We start from the raw sequence: 15181 nt of genomic DNA, 5'->3' as shown, positions 1-15181 counted from the left end.
TCTGTCTCACCCAGCCTCAATCCCCACTGGTTTTTACAACCAGGAATTATGGAGACTTCTCTTCCTGGCACTGGAACTCTGTGCTTGGGAGCCTGATGTGGGGCTGGGACCCCTTGTTCCTCAGAGGGAACTCCGCAGCTGAGATGTTCCTCTTGATATTTATCCACCACACATAGGTGTGGTACCAGCTCATTCTGTTTCTGCCTCTCCTATCAGTCTCCATGCGGCTTCTTTAAATTCCTAGGTGTAGGACTTCTACTCAGCTATATTTCAGGCAGTTCTGAATGATGGTTGTTCTGTAGTTCAGCTGTAATTTTGATATGGTTGTGGGATAATATGAGTACCCTATTTACTTATGCTGCCATCTAGGCCATAAGTTCTTTTTTTTTTCATTGTTGTAGTTTCAGCGCCTTTCAATATATCTGTTGCCCAGTAAGCATTCAATTAAATATTTATAGAATGCATACATGAAAGAATGCATAAATGACTTTTAAATTGATGCACAGAACTCATTAGAAATGTGTAGATGGATCTATATAACTTTATTCCACATAAGCCTAAAAGTTACTTGAAATAAAACTTTTCAACATATCCTTATTTTTCTCTAGAATAAAGTATGTTAAACATAGTAATAGTTCAATACATATTTGCTGAATTAGTGAAGAGTCTTAGAAAAGTATGCAAGTTCTTTATAACCTAGCACATATTCTTCTCTCCAGACTTACTTTATGCCACTCCTCCTTCATCCTGTAATAATGAGGAACAGTGTATAATTTTTATTCATGTATCTGATATTTATCGAGTCACTATTAGGTGTCAGGCACATTGGTTCATTGTTTCAAATAACTTTGTTTTTTTCTTGCTATTCCTTCTTTCTGAAAATTTATGAGAATATTCAGCAAATATCATATTTACTGTGGTTTCCCTTCCTTCCTTTCTTCAGTTTAGTTACCTCCCCTAGAAGGCTGGTCCTTGATCTCTTCAGCATCACATGCTTGCCTCCATCCTTCAGCCCTGATTACATCAAAGTAATCTCTACCTGAGTTTGTCATCCCTCATCCTTATCCCACAATACCCAGGTGTGCTGTCAGAGGGCAGGAATTGAGGTTTTGTTCACTTATACATCCCCAGGGCCCAGCACAAAGTTTAGGACAGGGCCAAAGCCCTATATATTAATACTGGAATGAAGACTAGCTACTCTTTATTGAGTAACATGGATAATTACCTTGAATTCTCATAATAACAGGTGAGTTATTAATTATCTTCATGTTATAGATTAGAAAACCAGGCTTGAAAAGGTTTGGAAACTTGGCCAAGGTGACAGTGGTGGAGTCTGTTGTCACAGGAATCCGATGAAGCCACCATTGATTCTAAGTGAGTAAGACTTTTTTCCGTCATCTTTTCTTGAAATTTTCTTCAAGACTTTGCAGTTTTTCCTTCTTGAGATCATATGACGTCTCATCTACCTTAATATATTGAGTGGGGGGAAATACTCCTTTTTTTCATACTGGAAATTTTTCAGACCTTTCTCTGGAAGGAACATGACTTTATTTTATTTTTAATTTAATTTTTTGAGGTTTTATTTATTTATTTTTAGAGAGAGGGGAAGGGAAGGAGAAAGAGGAGAGAAATATCAATGTCTGGTTGACCCTTGCACTCTGCCAACTGGGGACCTGGCCCACAACCCAGGCATGTGCCCTGATTGGGGATCAAACTGGTGACCCCTCAGTTTGCAGGTCAGCACCCAATCCAGAATCATATCAGCCAGGGTAGGAACATGATTTTGAACTTGCTTAAGTCACACTCTTCCTGGGGTAAAATCTGCGTTGGAACCCTGGGGTAAAATGATAAGTCTAATGAGAAGACAGGTCATCAAAATGGAATGCAGGGACTAAGCAAAGAGTTTTTCTCAGCACATGACACACAGTGGGAAGACTTTAGCAGGGGAGAACGGACTCTCTCGTGCATGAATTCTAGGACTTGTGGGAAATTGATTTGTTAATCCTAAGGCAGCTGCGGGAAAACTGTCTCTCCCACGGCTAAGATTAATAGCATCTCCTTTGGACGGGTGTGTTCTCTTTGCTCGTTAGTATTTTCAACGAGGGTTATAGTGAATAAAATTTAGTGCAAATTGGTGCCTTCTTACCAAGATGGTAAAGTCGGAAGTTGACACGTTTTATAAACCTTCAATGGGTCAAGTTCTTTCTTGCCCTTAACCAAAATGGTCATAGAACTTTGCTCCATCGTTTGAAGCTTCCGGCCCTTAACTAAGATGGCGTCCGGAGTTAAAAATTAGCTTGCCCTCTTTTCTGCCCCTGACCATCATGGTTTCCACGGCGTCGGTCACGTGACGTCTCCGCACTACGGCGCGGGAGAGGGGTTAGGAGGACCCTTGAAGGGTGCGCGTTCCCGTGGCTGTGCACCCGGTAGGTTTCAGTCAGAGTCACTATGGCGGCTGGCGCTGGCAAGGTAAGCTGAGGCGGCGGCAGGGGAAACTGGACCTGTCCTGGCGTCCGGACTTCAAATCCCCGCAACCGGTCCGCGGAGAGGTCAGCCGAGTTTGCGGCCAATAGTGAGAGCTGGAGGGGGGCGGGTTGAGGGGGTCGAGAGCTGAGGCGGGCGGGCACCGGTGCTTGACGGCCGTTTGTTTTGGTGTTTCCCTACCAGGTCGGAAAGTTTCCTGCCTCGCCTGGCACAGCTTGAGCGTGTCCCACCCGCCGAGAGTGGTGGAGGCTGGGGCGGACTCAGTCCGGGGCCTCCAGGCCTCTCCCCGAATCTCCGGGCCAGCCTCCCTCCCCCACCTCTTCGTCCGCCTGGAGCTGGGGCTGCTGTCCCTGAGATGCGACCCTCGCTGGGACGACCCTGAGAGGAGGCGGCCGGTGTGCTGACCAGTAGCCAAGAGCCCAGGCGTCCAGGGATCAACTTCTTGCGGGCGGAGACCCTCGAGTCTCCCTGGGGTCGCTCCTAGCTCGTTCAGCACGGGCCTGCGGAGCCGGATCCCCGCCCTGGTCGCGGGCACGCCCGCCAGGTGCCCGGGAATCCCTGCTCGGCCGCTCCCCGCGACCCCCGCGGGCCCCTGCTCCCCGTGCCAAGGACCCCAGCCACCACCGCCTCGGCTTGTGCCAGCCGAAGATCCCGTGCCACCTCCCGGCGGCCTCAGCGCTTCTGGGGCAATGCAGACTGTCCCGCTGGCGGTCTAGACCCCCCTGGGACCCTTCTGACCCTTCCGCTTCTGAGGCCCTGGAGGACGGGTGGTGACTGCCGGCTACACCTCCGTTCGCTCCGAAGGGACATTCCTGGCCGCATCAAACCGACCCGTCCTTCATGCTGCAGTGCTGCAACATTTCCGCCACCGAGGGGGGAAAGCGGCCGCGATCCCAAACAAAACACAAGAATTGGTGTGTGACTCATCTGCTTGGATACCTCCAGTTCCCAAACTGTCTTCCAGGAGTTTTCTTGGCTGAAGCTGTCCGATGTTTGAGCCTTTTCTTCCCCGGGAAGAAGATGGACTGAAAGCTGCCAGTTGGAGACTTTTTGTGATCAGGGCGCTGCTGGGTTTTAAAGAAGGTGATGGGGCTTGTACTGGCTTGTCTTCCCACTCAAGTGAAGAGTTGTTGATGTTCACTGGTTATGCTTAGACAATGCGCAATTTGTTTTAATATAAAATTTTGGGGGGAGGGACAGGGGTATAGGCTTGTGAAGGGCAGTCCGGATCCGGTGGAACTCCTCTTTGTCCCTTGGTAGGAGAGACACCCCCAGTCTGTCCTCGATGCCGTCAGCCTTGGCCATCTTCACTTGCCGCCCGAACTCGCACCCGTTTCAGGAGCGTCATGTCTACCTGGACGAGCCCATTAAGATCGGCCGCTCCGTGGCCCGCTGTCGACCCGCGCAGAATAATGCTACCTTTGATTGCAAAGTGCTGTCAAGGAACCATGCTCTCGTCTGGTTTGATCACAAGACGGGCAAGGTAAAGTGACTACATTGTTTAACAATCATTACTTTTTGTTTCCCTTTGCTCTTTTTGCATAAGTTATGCGGGATCCCAGGGTTTGCACCTAGAGCAGACTTTCAACAAGGCCACGGAATCAACTTATTGTGTGTCTGGTTCCAGTGGAAATTTAATTGAGGTGGTTGAATGGAAAACAGAGAAGGTATTGTAATTAAATGTCTCGGAAGGGCGATGGCATCTTGATAATGTGGTCATTCCCAGTGAAATCCCAAACCCTAATTCTCTTAGGAAAGCTAGTGAAGCTTGGCTTCTTGCTTTCAGTCTTTTTAGAAAGGTGAATTTGCAGTTCAGAGTTTGATTAAGCAAGCAGCAGTTCCCAAAGCAATGAGGGGAATCCGTGGCCGTTATTACACTGGGTCTCAAGTGTCTGGTGAGATGTAGTTAACAGGTAGCTTTTAGTTGAGTTCAAATCTGGGCCTGTCTTGTAAAGGCCATCGTTTGTATCAAGTTGAAAGATTTGTTATGTATATAATATACCCACGAAGGAGTGATTTGCAATTCTCAAAGCCAATTTAATTAGGCATGAATAACTGACTACATTTTCAGAGTTTTGTTTGCAAGTTGAGTGAACATATACCTACTGCTTTTGGAAATCACTTTTTGATGTTGCCTGCAGCACTTATTAAAAACACCTCATGCATACTTACAGAGGTGCTATTTAAAAATCAGTGTTAGGAAATTAATTTATTTTCTGAAATTATATTCAATTCTGTCAATTATTGCATTACCTAGCTGAAATAGGAATTTAGTGCTCTTTATTTTAAGTGCGACCATTTTACCATTTTTATGTTGGCACTCTGATTTACTCAACATGTGGGTGCTTATATTTTTAAGAATACAGGAAAAAAATAAAGACCCTTTCAATTTTTAAAACTTTATGTGTGTGAAGAATATGCTAAAGAGCTCATCTTTGTGCTTAAACCTCAGGTTTTAGTTGAGCTATGGAATCAATTCCAACTTAGAGCAAGTTATGTAAGACTAATAATAATATCTCAGATTTCACCTCCTGACTTTTGGTCCTCTTTTTGAGTTAAATGATTAAGTCTTTTTTAAAAGAAGAATTTAAATCTTCAAGAATAGTGTTTTGAAAAAAGTAAAGAAACCTGAGCCTCAAAAGGAAGAAAGTAATACTCTGTTGCTACTGAATTAAAGAATTATTATATAAATCATTTTTCAGAGAAAGGAGGAAAAGATTGCCCAAGTGCTGTGTGCTTGCATAATACCTTTATCCTATTCTGTGTGTAGGATGAGAAATGAAAAGTATGTTTTTCGCCCTGGCTGGTGTGGCTCAGTGGATGTCAGCCTGTGAACTACAGGGTGGATAGTTCGATTCCCAGTCTAGGGTACCAGCCTAGGTTGTGGGCCAGGTCCCCCGTGGAGGGCACGTAAGAGGCAACCACACATTGATGTTTCTCTCCCTCCTTTCCCCTCTCTCTAAAAATAAATAAATAAATTTTTTAAAAAAAAGTGTTACCAAAGAAAAAAAGAGAAGCATATTTTTCTATATGCTCATTTACCTGTGAACAAACACTTTTTTTCCCTCCCTGGAAACTAAAGTTTGGTTGCCTGAAAGATTTCATAGATTACCCATAATAATTTAAAGTGAATATTCATAGAACTCATCTTTCCATCAGTCAGATTCAAATATCAGTTAACTGCTATAGTGCCTTAACTGAACCATTTTTACATTTTTGTCTGTTTATATCCTGGGCAACAGTTACAATCCATCTTAATCAGATTACAGGTTTGCTTAAAGTACATTCTCTGGAAATGCACATTTTTTTACTTTGATTCAGTACTCAAAGGAGATTCAGATTTTTTTCTTTTGCTTATTTGCCGAACAGTGATTACATGAACATTGCTTTTCATGGTTATATTAAAACCCCCACAATAAGTTATTTTAAGGTGACTAAGACCAGATCAATAGTGAATGTTTATTGTATAAATCATGATGGCATGTTAAAATTTTAAGTGGAATTTGTTATTAGAAAAACATCTTGAAAAGGTACGCAGCTTATTTCTGCCAGTTTCCATCTTATTTCTGCTTTATTAGTCAAACACTCAGAATATGAGGACACTCACTATTTTAGGTGTAGATATAATTACTAGCTATTGTACCACTTAATCTAGTTAAAACAAATAACCTGTCAGATTTTGCCATGTGATCAAATTAGTTTAGGAATTAACTATTTAAATTTAAAATCAAACAGACTGGTTTTTATTGAGCATGTTATGTGCCAGATATTGTGAGGTACACAGTTCCAAAGACAACTCACAGTTTGACCAAATATTATTTATTGTTTTCTCTGTAAGATTACTAGTTTGAGGATTTCTGTTATAATGGTCTCATAACAAAAGTCCCTGGGCCATTCCCAGCAAATTCTTTTGTACAACTCAAGAATCCCCTCCTTCTATAAGCATCTCCTCAGGCAAGTTCTTTTCCCAAACATCTCTAAGCCTCAGTTTTTCTCTTCTGGGAATAATAATGGTATTTACTTTTGTTTTGAGGATTGAGATAATCATGTAAATCACTTAGCACCCTTTCCTGGGCCTTATTAAGGGCTCAGTACTTAGGGAGGAGGGTGTTTGGGGTCAGGGTAAGAGGAACCATCTAAGAAGCTCTTTGCAATTTGTTGTAGTGCTGTGGAGTCTTAGGAAAGTATGAGAAATATTTTTTCATGTGATGGCATATGTAGAAGTAATTTTTTAAATTAGAGCATAGGAAGTTGAAAGCTTTGTCTAAATTTGCACTTTACCTAGGAGGTGGCAAGTTGGGATAATATGCCCTTTGGTTGATTTTCATTTGTGATTGTTGTGTTCTGCATTGGCCATTATGGGAGGCCCACTAAAATGTAGAAGAAATAATAAACATTTGAAACTTTCTGAATATTTAACGATTGTTCATTATGGAAAATTTTCCACATGTAGGCACGTGGAAATGTAGATGACACTTTCTTAAAAAAATTTTTTTTTCTTTTTGGAGAGCTGGGAAAGGGAGAGGAACGTTGATGTGTAAGAGAAACACTGACTGGTTGCCTCTCACTCATGCCCCAATTGGGGACTGAACCTGCAACCCAGACATGTGCCCTGACCAGGAATTGAACTGGCAGCCTTTTGCTTTGTGGAACAGCACCCAACCAACTGAGTCACATTGGTCAAGGCCAGGTGACACTTTTTAATGCTAAGTTCATGGAATGTGTTATGGTACTTAAAATCTGCATGTTGTAGGGTGACTTTTTTTTCTTTTTTTTTTTTGAGAGAGAGTGAGTCAGGGGAAGAAGGGAGAGAGAGAGAAACATTGATTTGTTATTCCACTTATTTATGCGTTCCTTGGTTGATTCTTACAGGATGGGGGATCCCAAAAAACCCAGAAATTTATTTATAAAAAATTGTACATTTACTCTTACATGTTTAAACTTCAGTCACCTTCCAAGTACTCCCCATTTGATGCAATACACCTATTGAGGGTTTTTTTCCACTGCTCAAAACAGTTTTTGAACTCACTGATTTTGATGCCTTTTGGTCCTTCTGCCATTCTTTGTTTCACCTTTTCCACATTTGCAAAACATTTCCCTTTGAAGACTTTTTTCAGTCTGGGAAACAAAAAAAAAAGTTGCTGGGGTGAGATCAACTTAATAGGGAGGTCAGGGAATAGGGGTTGTGCCATTTTTGGTTAAAAACTGCTGAACACTCAGCAAGGTGTGCAGTGGTGTGCTCATAAATCCCCCATCATGAAATGGGTGAATGTGTTGAAAGAGTCTTCAAAAAAAATTCACTGAAGCTGGATGCAGCCTCTCAGAACAATGCCAGCTGGTACACCGAAACAGATGGGTTCCTATAACACTCACCTAGCAGGGGGAAGCCTGTACTGCCAGGGCCGCCCTCTGGAAGATAATTCCAGGTTTTTTGGATCTCCCTTTGTAAGTGCCCTGACCAGGGATTAAACTGGTAACCTTGGCATATTGGGATGATGCTCCAACCAACTGAGCTGCCCAGCCAGGATAAGGGTGACAGGTTTGCCACGAAGTGGACTTTAATAAGCTTTCCTAAATTATCTACTTAGGGTTGTAGTAGTTGGATGTTATTGCCCTGCTTGGATGCTGGCCCTGTGTATCATCCTTTTTGGAGGTTAAGCTTTTCAAGTTAGAGAGGATATAATAGAATGGTTATTAATCCTTCTGTTGACTCAAGGTACCACTGAAAAGCAAATCTATCCATATGCTGGTTACAAAGAAAGGATAGTGAGTGGACAATCGCTTTATGATTTGGGTGGCTTTCTGAGTAGGTGGTAGTCTAGTGGTTGATACAGTATGAAGTCTATTTTCAGTCTTCTTGTAGTAGTAGTAGTAGTAGTAGTAGTAGTAGTAGTAGTAGTAGTAGTAGTATTACTTCCAGTTTCACTTTTTTTTTTTAAGATTTTATTTATTTTTTTAGAGAGAGGGGAAGGAGAGGAGAAAGAGAGGGAGAGAAACATCAATGTGTGGTTGCCCCTCACATTCCCCCAACTGGGGACCTGGCCTGCAACCCAGGTATGTGCCCTGACTGGGAATTGAACCAGCAACCACTTGGTTTACAAGCCCGTGCTCAATCCACTGAGCTACACCAGCCAGGGCCCAGTTTCACTTTTTTACTTAAATTCAATACATACTTTTGAGCACCTATTTCAGCATGATTTATTTTAGTGGAGGGCATGGTGAGGGGGAAGGAAATGGAAAGAACTTGTAAGAAATTGTTATTTCTTCTTTTTGGGAGATTATATTTTAGAAAGAGTGACTATACACCTTGAGAACAGTTAATTGAGATAAGATAGTATTATATAAGTTTAAATGGCAAGGGAGTGATAGTTATATGAATTGGACTTTAAGGAGTGGATAAATACAATTTAAGAAAAAGTGCTCTCTGGGGTTTTGTGTGAATGGAGAGGATGAGAGTGGAATAAAATAGGCAAAAGCAGATAATTTTAATGAGTTTGGCATCTTCCAAACAAACACTGTGGAAACAAATTTTGTTGGATTGTAGAGTTCTTTTGGAGAGCAGCTATAGTGAACATCCATTCTGTCATGGTTTTATGTTTGTGCCTTGTTTTTGTAATTAGTTGTCGGATCCTGCAGGAGAGGGCCTCCGCCTTATATATCTGTTTCCTTTTATTTTGTGTAAAGCAGGTGTTGGGTAACTGAAGCTGAGTAGATAGTGTGGTGGCAGATTGTGGAGTACCTTGATTACCAAACTAAGGGCATGGACCCAGAGGCTATCGAAAGCCAGGGAGAGTTCTGTGCAGAATACTGACATACCAAAACCAATTAAGAGTGATACAACAATATGTAGAGACCTAGAGCAAGGAAAAATGAGTAACAGCTTAACCAGTACTTGTGGTGTCCTGCGTACCATGGCCTGTTCTAACTGCTTTACATGTTAATTTAATCCTTACGTGTTCAAGGTAGGTGTTTATTTTTCCCATACTAACCTATGAGGAAAGTAAGGCACAGGAAATTTAGATTAGGTTAACTTGCCTAAGTTCACATAGCTAATAATGGTAGAGCTGGGATTTGAACTGAGGTATTCTGACTCTTTTTTTTTTTGATATATTCATTGATTATGCTATTACAGTTGTCCATTTCCCCCCCTTCACTCAACTCCATCCTGCCCATCCCCTCCCTCCCACATTCCCCCCTTATAGTTCATGTCCATGGGTCATACTTATAAGTTCTTTGGCTTCTACATTTCCTACACTATTCTTACCCTCCCCCTGTCTATTTTCCACTTATCATTTATGCTATTTATTCTCTGTACCTTTCCCCCCCTCTTCCCTATTGATAACCCTCCATGTGATCTCCATTTCTGTGGTTCTGTTTCTGTTCTAGTTGTTTGCTTAGTTTTCTTTTGTTTTTGTTTTAGGTGTGTTTGTTAATAACTGTGAGTTTGCTGTCATTTTTACTGTTCATATTTTTTATCTTCTTTTTCTTAGATAAGTCCCTTTAACATTTCATATAAAAATGGCTTGGTGATGATGAACTCCTTTAACTTGACCTTATCTGAGAAGCACTTTATCTGCCCTTTCATTCTAAATGATAGCTTTGCTGGATACAGTAATCTTGGATGTAGGTCCTTGCCTTTCATGACTTGGAATACTTCTTTCCAGCCCCTTCTTGCCTGTAAGGTCTCTTTTGAGAAATCAGCTTACAGTCTTATGGGAACCCCTTTGTAGGTAACTGTGTCCTTTTTTCTTGCTGCTTCTAAGATTCTCTCCTGTTTCATCTTGGCTAATGTAATTATGATGTGCCTTGGTGTTTTACTCCTTGGGTCCAGCTTCTTTGGGACTCTGAGCTTCCTGGACTTCCTGGAAGTCTATTTCCTTTGCCAGACTGGGGAAGTTCTCCTTCATTATTTGTTCAAATAAGTTTTCAATTTTTTGTTCTTCCTCTTCTCCTTCTGGCACCCCTATAATTCGATGTTGGAACATTTCAAGATGTCCTGGAGGTTCCTTAGCCTCTCCTCATTTTTCCGAATTCTTGTTTCTTCATTCTTTTCTGGTTGGATGTTTCTTTCTTCCTTCTGGTCCACACTGTTGATTTGAGTCCCAGTTTCCTTCACATCACTATTTGTTCCCTGTACATTTTCCTTTGTTTCTCTTAGCATAGCCTTCATTTTTTCATCTAGTTTTCAACCAAATTCAACCAATCTGTGAGTGTCTTAATAACCAGTGTTTTGAACTGTGCATCTGATAGGTTGGCTATCTCTTCCTCACTTAATTGTATTTTTTCTGGAGCTTTGAAGTGTTCTGTCATTTGGGCCTTTTTTTTTTTTGTCTTGGCGTGTCTGTTACTTAAAGGGGCGGAGCCTTAGGTGTTCCTGGGGTGGGGCCGGGTAACGCTGGTTGCTGCCCTGTGACTCTAAGCTGTGATGCTGTACGTGGGGGAGGGGCCGAGAGGGAACAATGGTGCTTGCTCCACTCTCCACCGGATTTCAGTCACTCCCTCTGCTACCCACAATCAAATTGGGCCCCTCTGGTGCTGGTTCCCGAGCGGGTGGGCCTGTGCACACTCTAGGCCCCTGTGGGTCTCTCCAATGACCTCTCCCGTGAGGCTGGGAGTCTCTCCTGCTGCCGCCCGAACCCCCATGGGTGTTTTCAATCAGAGGTTTGTGGCTTTATTTCCCGGCGCTGGAGCCCTGGGTTGCATGGTCTGCTTTGCTCCCTGCCATTCGTCCCGGTTTATCTGTGCACGAATGTAGGGCCTCAGGGCCTGTTAGTGGTCAGACTGCCTGCCCCTTTTGTCCCACACTCCACCAGTCTCGGTACCGCCACGGCAATGCGAGTCCTCTCCACCCCCCCCCCCCCCCCCCCCCCCCCCGTGCCTGTCTCCGCCCCTCCTACCGGCATGGATATATGTTTCTTTTTTATCTACTTGGTGTCGGACTTCCTTGCTGTTTGATTTTATGTCAGTTCTGGTTGTGCGATGAGGCACAGTGTGTCTACCTGTGCCACCATCTTGTTTCTCTCTCCGTATTCCTACTCTTGATTCTAGGGTCTAGAACCCAAGCTCTTAACCACTCTGCTTTTCTGAGGCTTTGTAACAATTTAGATGTGTCTTTTTGTAAGGATATAGACCAGATTCACAATAGGAATGAAAAATAATTAAATGGGGCACATACAAGGGGCCACTGCCTGGACCACCCAGCTGGCTGCAGGCAGATTTTGGGAAACATGGAGATGGACCTCCTCTTCAAGTGCTAATGTCATTTCCTAAAAGATTGCTCTGCTTGGGTTAGGATTTTCACACATGGATGAGTGTTGGATGCAAGGAAATAGAGGAAAATGCTAAATTTCATTTACAAATTAGTGAAAATGTTCAATTGGAAGATAGCTTGAGAGCGCATGGATCTTGGGTAATGAAAACCTCGCTTAGGCTCTATATAGGCTTCCTAGAGGCAGCCTTTGGGTTTCTGCTTGGATTGTCCATTATTGTGCTCTTCCTACTTTTTGGGACAGCCACCTGTGTTTCCTTGAACCCACTGATGCCTGATTAAGAGACTTCCAACCAAGATGGAGGTGTAGGTAAACATGCTTCACCTCTGAGCACAACTACAGCAAAAATTACAACTAAACTACAAAACAAAATCACTCAAATTCACCAGAAAATAGAGGTGTATGGAAGTCCAACAACCAAGGATTTAAAGAAGCCACATTCACCTAAAATAGCTCATGCTACTAACACAGGGAGTCAAAGCAGCTCTACCTAATACACAGAAACAAACACAGGGAGGCTGCTAAATTGAGGAGACAAAGAAATATGGCCCAGATGAAAGAACACATCAAAGCTCCAGGAAAAGAACTAAAAGAAATGGAGATAAGCAACCTATCAGATGCAGACTTCAAAACAATGGTTATCGGGATGCTACAAGAACTCATTGGGTACTTCAATGGCATAAAAAGTACCCAGGCAGAAATGAAGGTTGTATTAAGTGAAATAAGGAAAAGTCCACAGGGAACCAACAGTGGAGGGGATGAAGCTGAGATTCAAATAAACGTTTTAGAACGTAAGGAAGAAAAAAGCATTCAATCAGAACAACAAGAAGGAAAAAGAATTCAAAAGAATGAGAATAGCATAAGGAGCCTCTGGGACATCTCCAAATGTACCAACATCCAAATCATAGGGGTGCCAGAAGTAGAAGAGGAAGAGCAAGAAATCGAAAACTTATTTGAAAAAATAATGAAAGAAAACTTTCCTAATTTGGTGAAAGAAATAGACATACAAGTCCAGGAAGCACAGAGAGTCTCAAGCAAGATGAACCCACATCATAATTATAATGCAAAAGGTTAAAGACGAAGAATCATAAAAGCAGCAAGAGAAAAGCAGTTAGTTCAAACAGTTATCTACAAGGGAGCTCCCATAAAACTGCCAGTTGATTTCTCAACAGAAGCTTAGCAGGCCCAAAGGGATTGGCAAAGAATTATTCAAAGATGAAAAGGAAAGACTGACAATTATGATTAACCAACAGAGCTATCCTTTAGAATCAAAGGACATAGAGTTTCCTAGACAAGGGAAAACTAAAGGAATTTATTACCACCAAACCAGTATTACTTGATTACCCAAAATGTTATAGGGTCTTCTTTAAGACCCCGTAAGAAGAAGGAAAAAAGAGATTAAAAATAGAATAATAAAGTGGCAATAAACACATGCCTATCAACAGTTGATTCTAAAAAAAAAAATAAGCAGAACAGAAACAGATTCATAGATACACAGAACATTTTGATGGTTACAGATGGGAGGTTTGTTGGGGGGCTGGGTGAAGAAGGTGAAGGGATTAAGAAGTACGAGTTGATAGTTCCAGAATAGTCATGGGGATATTAAGTACAGTATAGGGAATATAGTCAATAATATTCTAATAACTATGTATGATATCAGATGGGTACAAGATATATTAGGATGTACATTTAGAAAGTTATATAATGTCTAATCACTGGGGTGTATCCCTGGAACTAATACAATATTGTATGTCAACTTTAATTGAAAAATAAAAATCAAAAAATTCTTGGTTGTTGCCCATTAATTTTTAGCACAATAATATGAACTTTATCAAAATCTGACTTTGATTTCCTCCTTTTTAGGTCCATCTTCTTACTCTTCTTTTCTTTTGCCCCAAAGTCTGTGCAGTAGCTAAATAACAGTGTTGACTGTTTGTAGAACAAGTGCCTCTTCTGCGGCTCTGTCTTGTCCTCCAGAATGACCTTTCCTCTTCATACTTTGAGACCTTGACTCCCACAACCTGAAGAATTAGTTGATTCTTCCTCTGTATCCCATAGAATTTTATATATTATTTTATTATGGGACACAGAAAACAAAATAACTATTATGCAAATATGTACTCTTGCCCTGCCAGATGTGAGCTCTTAAGAACAAGGGAATGGGCACTACATAAATGTTTGAATGAGTGAAATGTGAAAAATGGAGCAATTTGTATTTCTGTGAACCCCAATAAGGGTGAAAGGACAGTAGGTTATTCGAGTTCTTAATTTGTGATCATGGACTCGATTACCAATAAGTAGTTTTTGTATAAATCATTATTTATTGAGAACTTGCAGTGTGCAAGACACTTTGCTAAGTGTTTCAGGATCAGATAATCTGTGGTTGGTGATAATAATTTTGAGCTATTACATATGTCTGTGGTTTCATGCAAAATAATACTTTTATTTTAAGGATTTTATAATAGAATGCTTTCTTATTTCACTTGATTTGTATAACACTCTAAGGTCGGTAGAGCAGCTACAGAATGGCTCCCTTTTATCCAAAGAGAGTTATGTTTAGAGGTTATTTGTACAAGGCCACCTATTAGGAACTATGGGAGTTGGAACCAGAATATAGATTTTTCTGAAAATAAAAACCAGCTATTAGATATTTATTCTGAACTATCTCAATATGTACTGAACAATTACTATAATGAAGATCTATCTTGCCCTGGCTGGATTGCTCAGTTGGTTGGAGTGTCATCCCATGCGCCAAAATGTTGTGGGTTCCACTTTTGATCAGGGCACGTACCTAGGTTGTGAGTTTGATTCAGGACACATGTTGGAGGCAACTGATTGATGTTTTTCTGTTTCTGTCTCTGTTTCTGTCTCCTTCCCTCCCTTCCTTCTCTCTCTAAAATCAATAAGCATATCCTTGGGTGAGGATTAAAAAATACATATATGTCTTTTGCTCTCTTGAAAGAGAGTCTAAGTTATTGTTTTTTGGATGCATAACTAAAATGCTTGTCATATGACAGACTTTCCAAGACTGAGAGAATCTGAGTTAATTATTTCTCTGAGTTAACTAGCATTTAGTTAACTAAACATATCTCTACTACTAGCAATAAATATACTTTTCCTTAGGCTTGCATTCAGGCAACTGATTTGGATTTGGGTATTCATGCGAATGAATGAGGCATCCTTGGAACAAATTGTTTGCCAGAGAAATTTTTTATACTTTAAAGAGAGTAGCTGACAGATGTAACTTTAATAAGTAAAGTTTATAGGTATTTGAACCCATGGAAGTTTTGGTGATTAGTACTGTATCCTTTGATAAATATACAGTTTTGGTTAGATTTTAATTTAAAGACATAAGAAACTTTGTTTCATATATATATTTAAAGATTTTCATCTATTCACCTTTTCTTCTTTTTATAAAATTTTTTTCA

General features: G+C 41.2%; 1 protein-coding gene across 41 annotated transcripts in view; it reads left to right on the top strand.

Moving 5' to 3' along the window:
- Nucleotides 1-2288: 2288 nt before the first annotated feature.
- SLMAP (sarcolemma associated protein) overlaps nucleotides 2289-15181 on the top strand; it is a 153936-nt gene continuing 141043 nt past the window's right edge. For 11 of the 41 annotated variants that reach the window (XM_045192325.3, XM_045192326.3, XM_045192307.3 and 8 more), the window contains exons 1-2: nucleotides 2298-2469; nucleotides 2668-3967. In XM_045192325.3, the coding sequence (XP_045048260.1) occupies nucleotides 3770-3967 (198 nt within the window). In that variant the 5' untranslated portion in view covers nucleotides 2298-2469; nucleotides 2668-3769. Of the gene's footprint in view, nucleotides 2573-2667; nucleotides 3968-15181 lie in introns of all 41 variants that reach the window. The other 30 variants (XM_045192320.3, XM_045192321.3, XM_045192322.3 and 27 more) reach the window with 8 other exon arrangements.

The sequence above is a fragment of the Desmodus rotundus genome, chromosome 8 (assembly GCF_022682495.2).
Source record: "Desmodus rotundus isolate HL8 chromosome 8, HLdesRot8A.1, whole genome shotgun sequence".
Taxonomy (NCBI): domain Eukaryota; kingdom Metazoa; phylum Chordata; class Mammalia; order Chiroptera; family Phyllostomidae; genus Desmodus; species Desmodus rotundus.
This window is presented reverse-complemented; position numbering and strand designations above follow the sequence as displayed.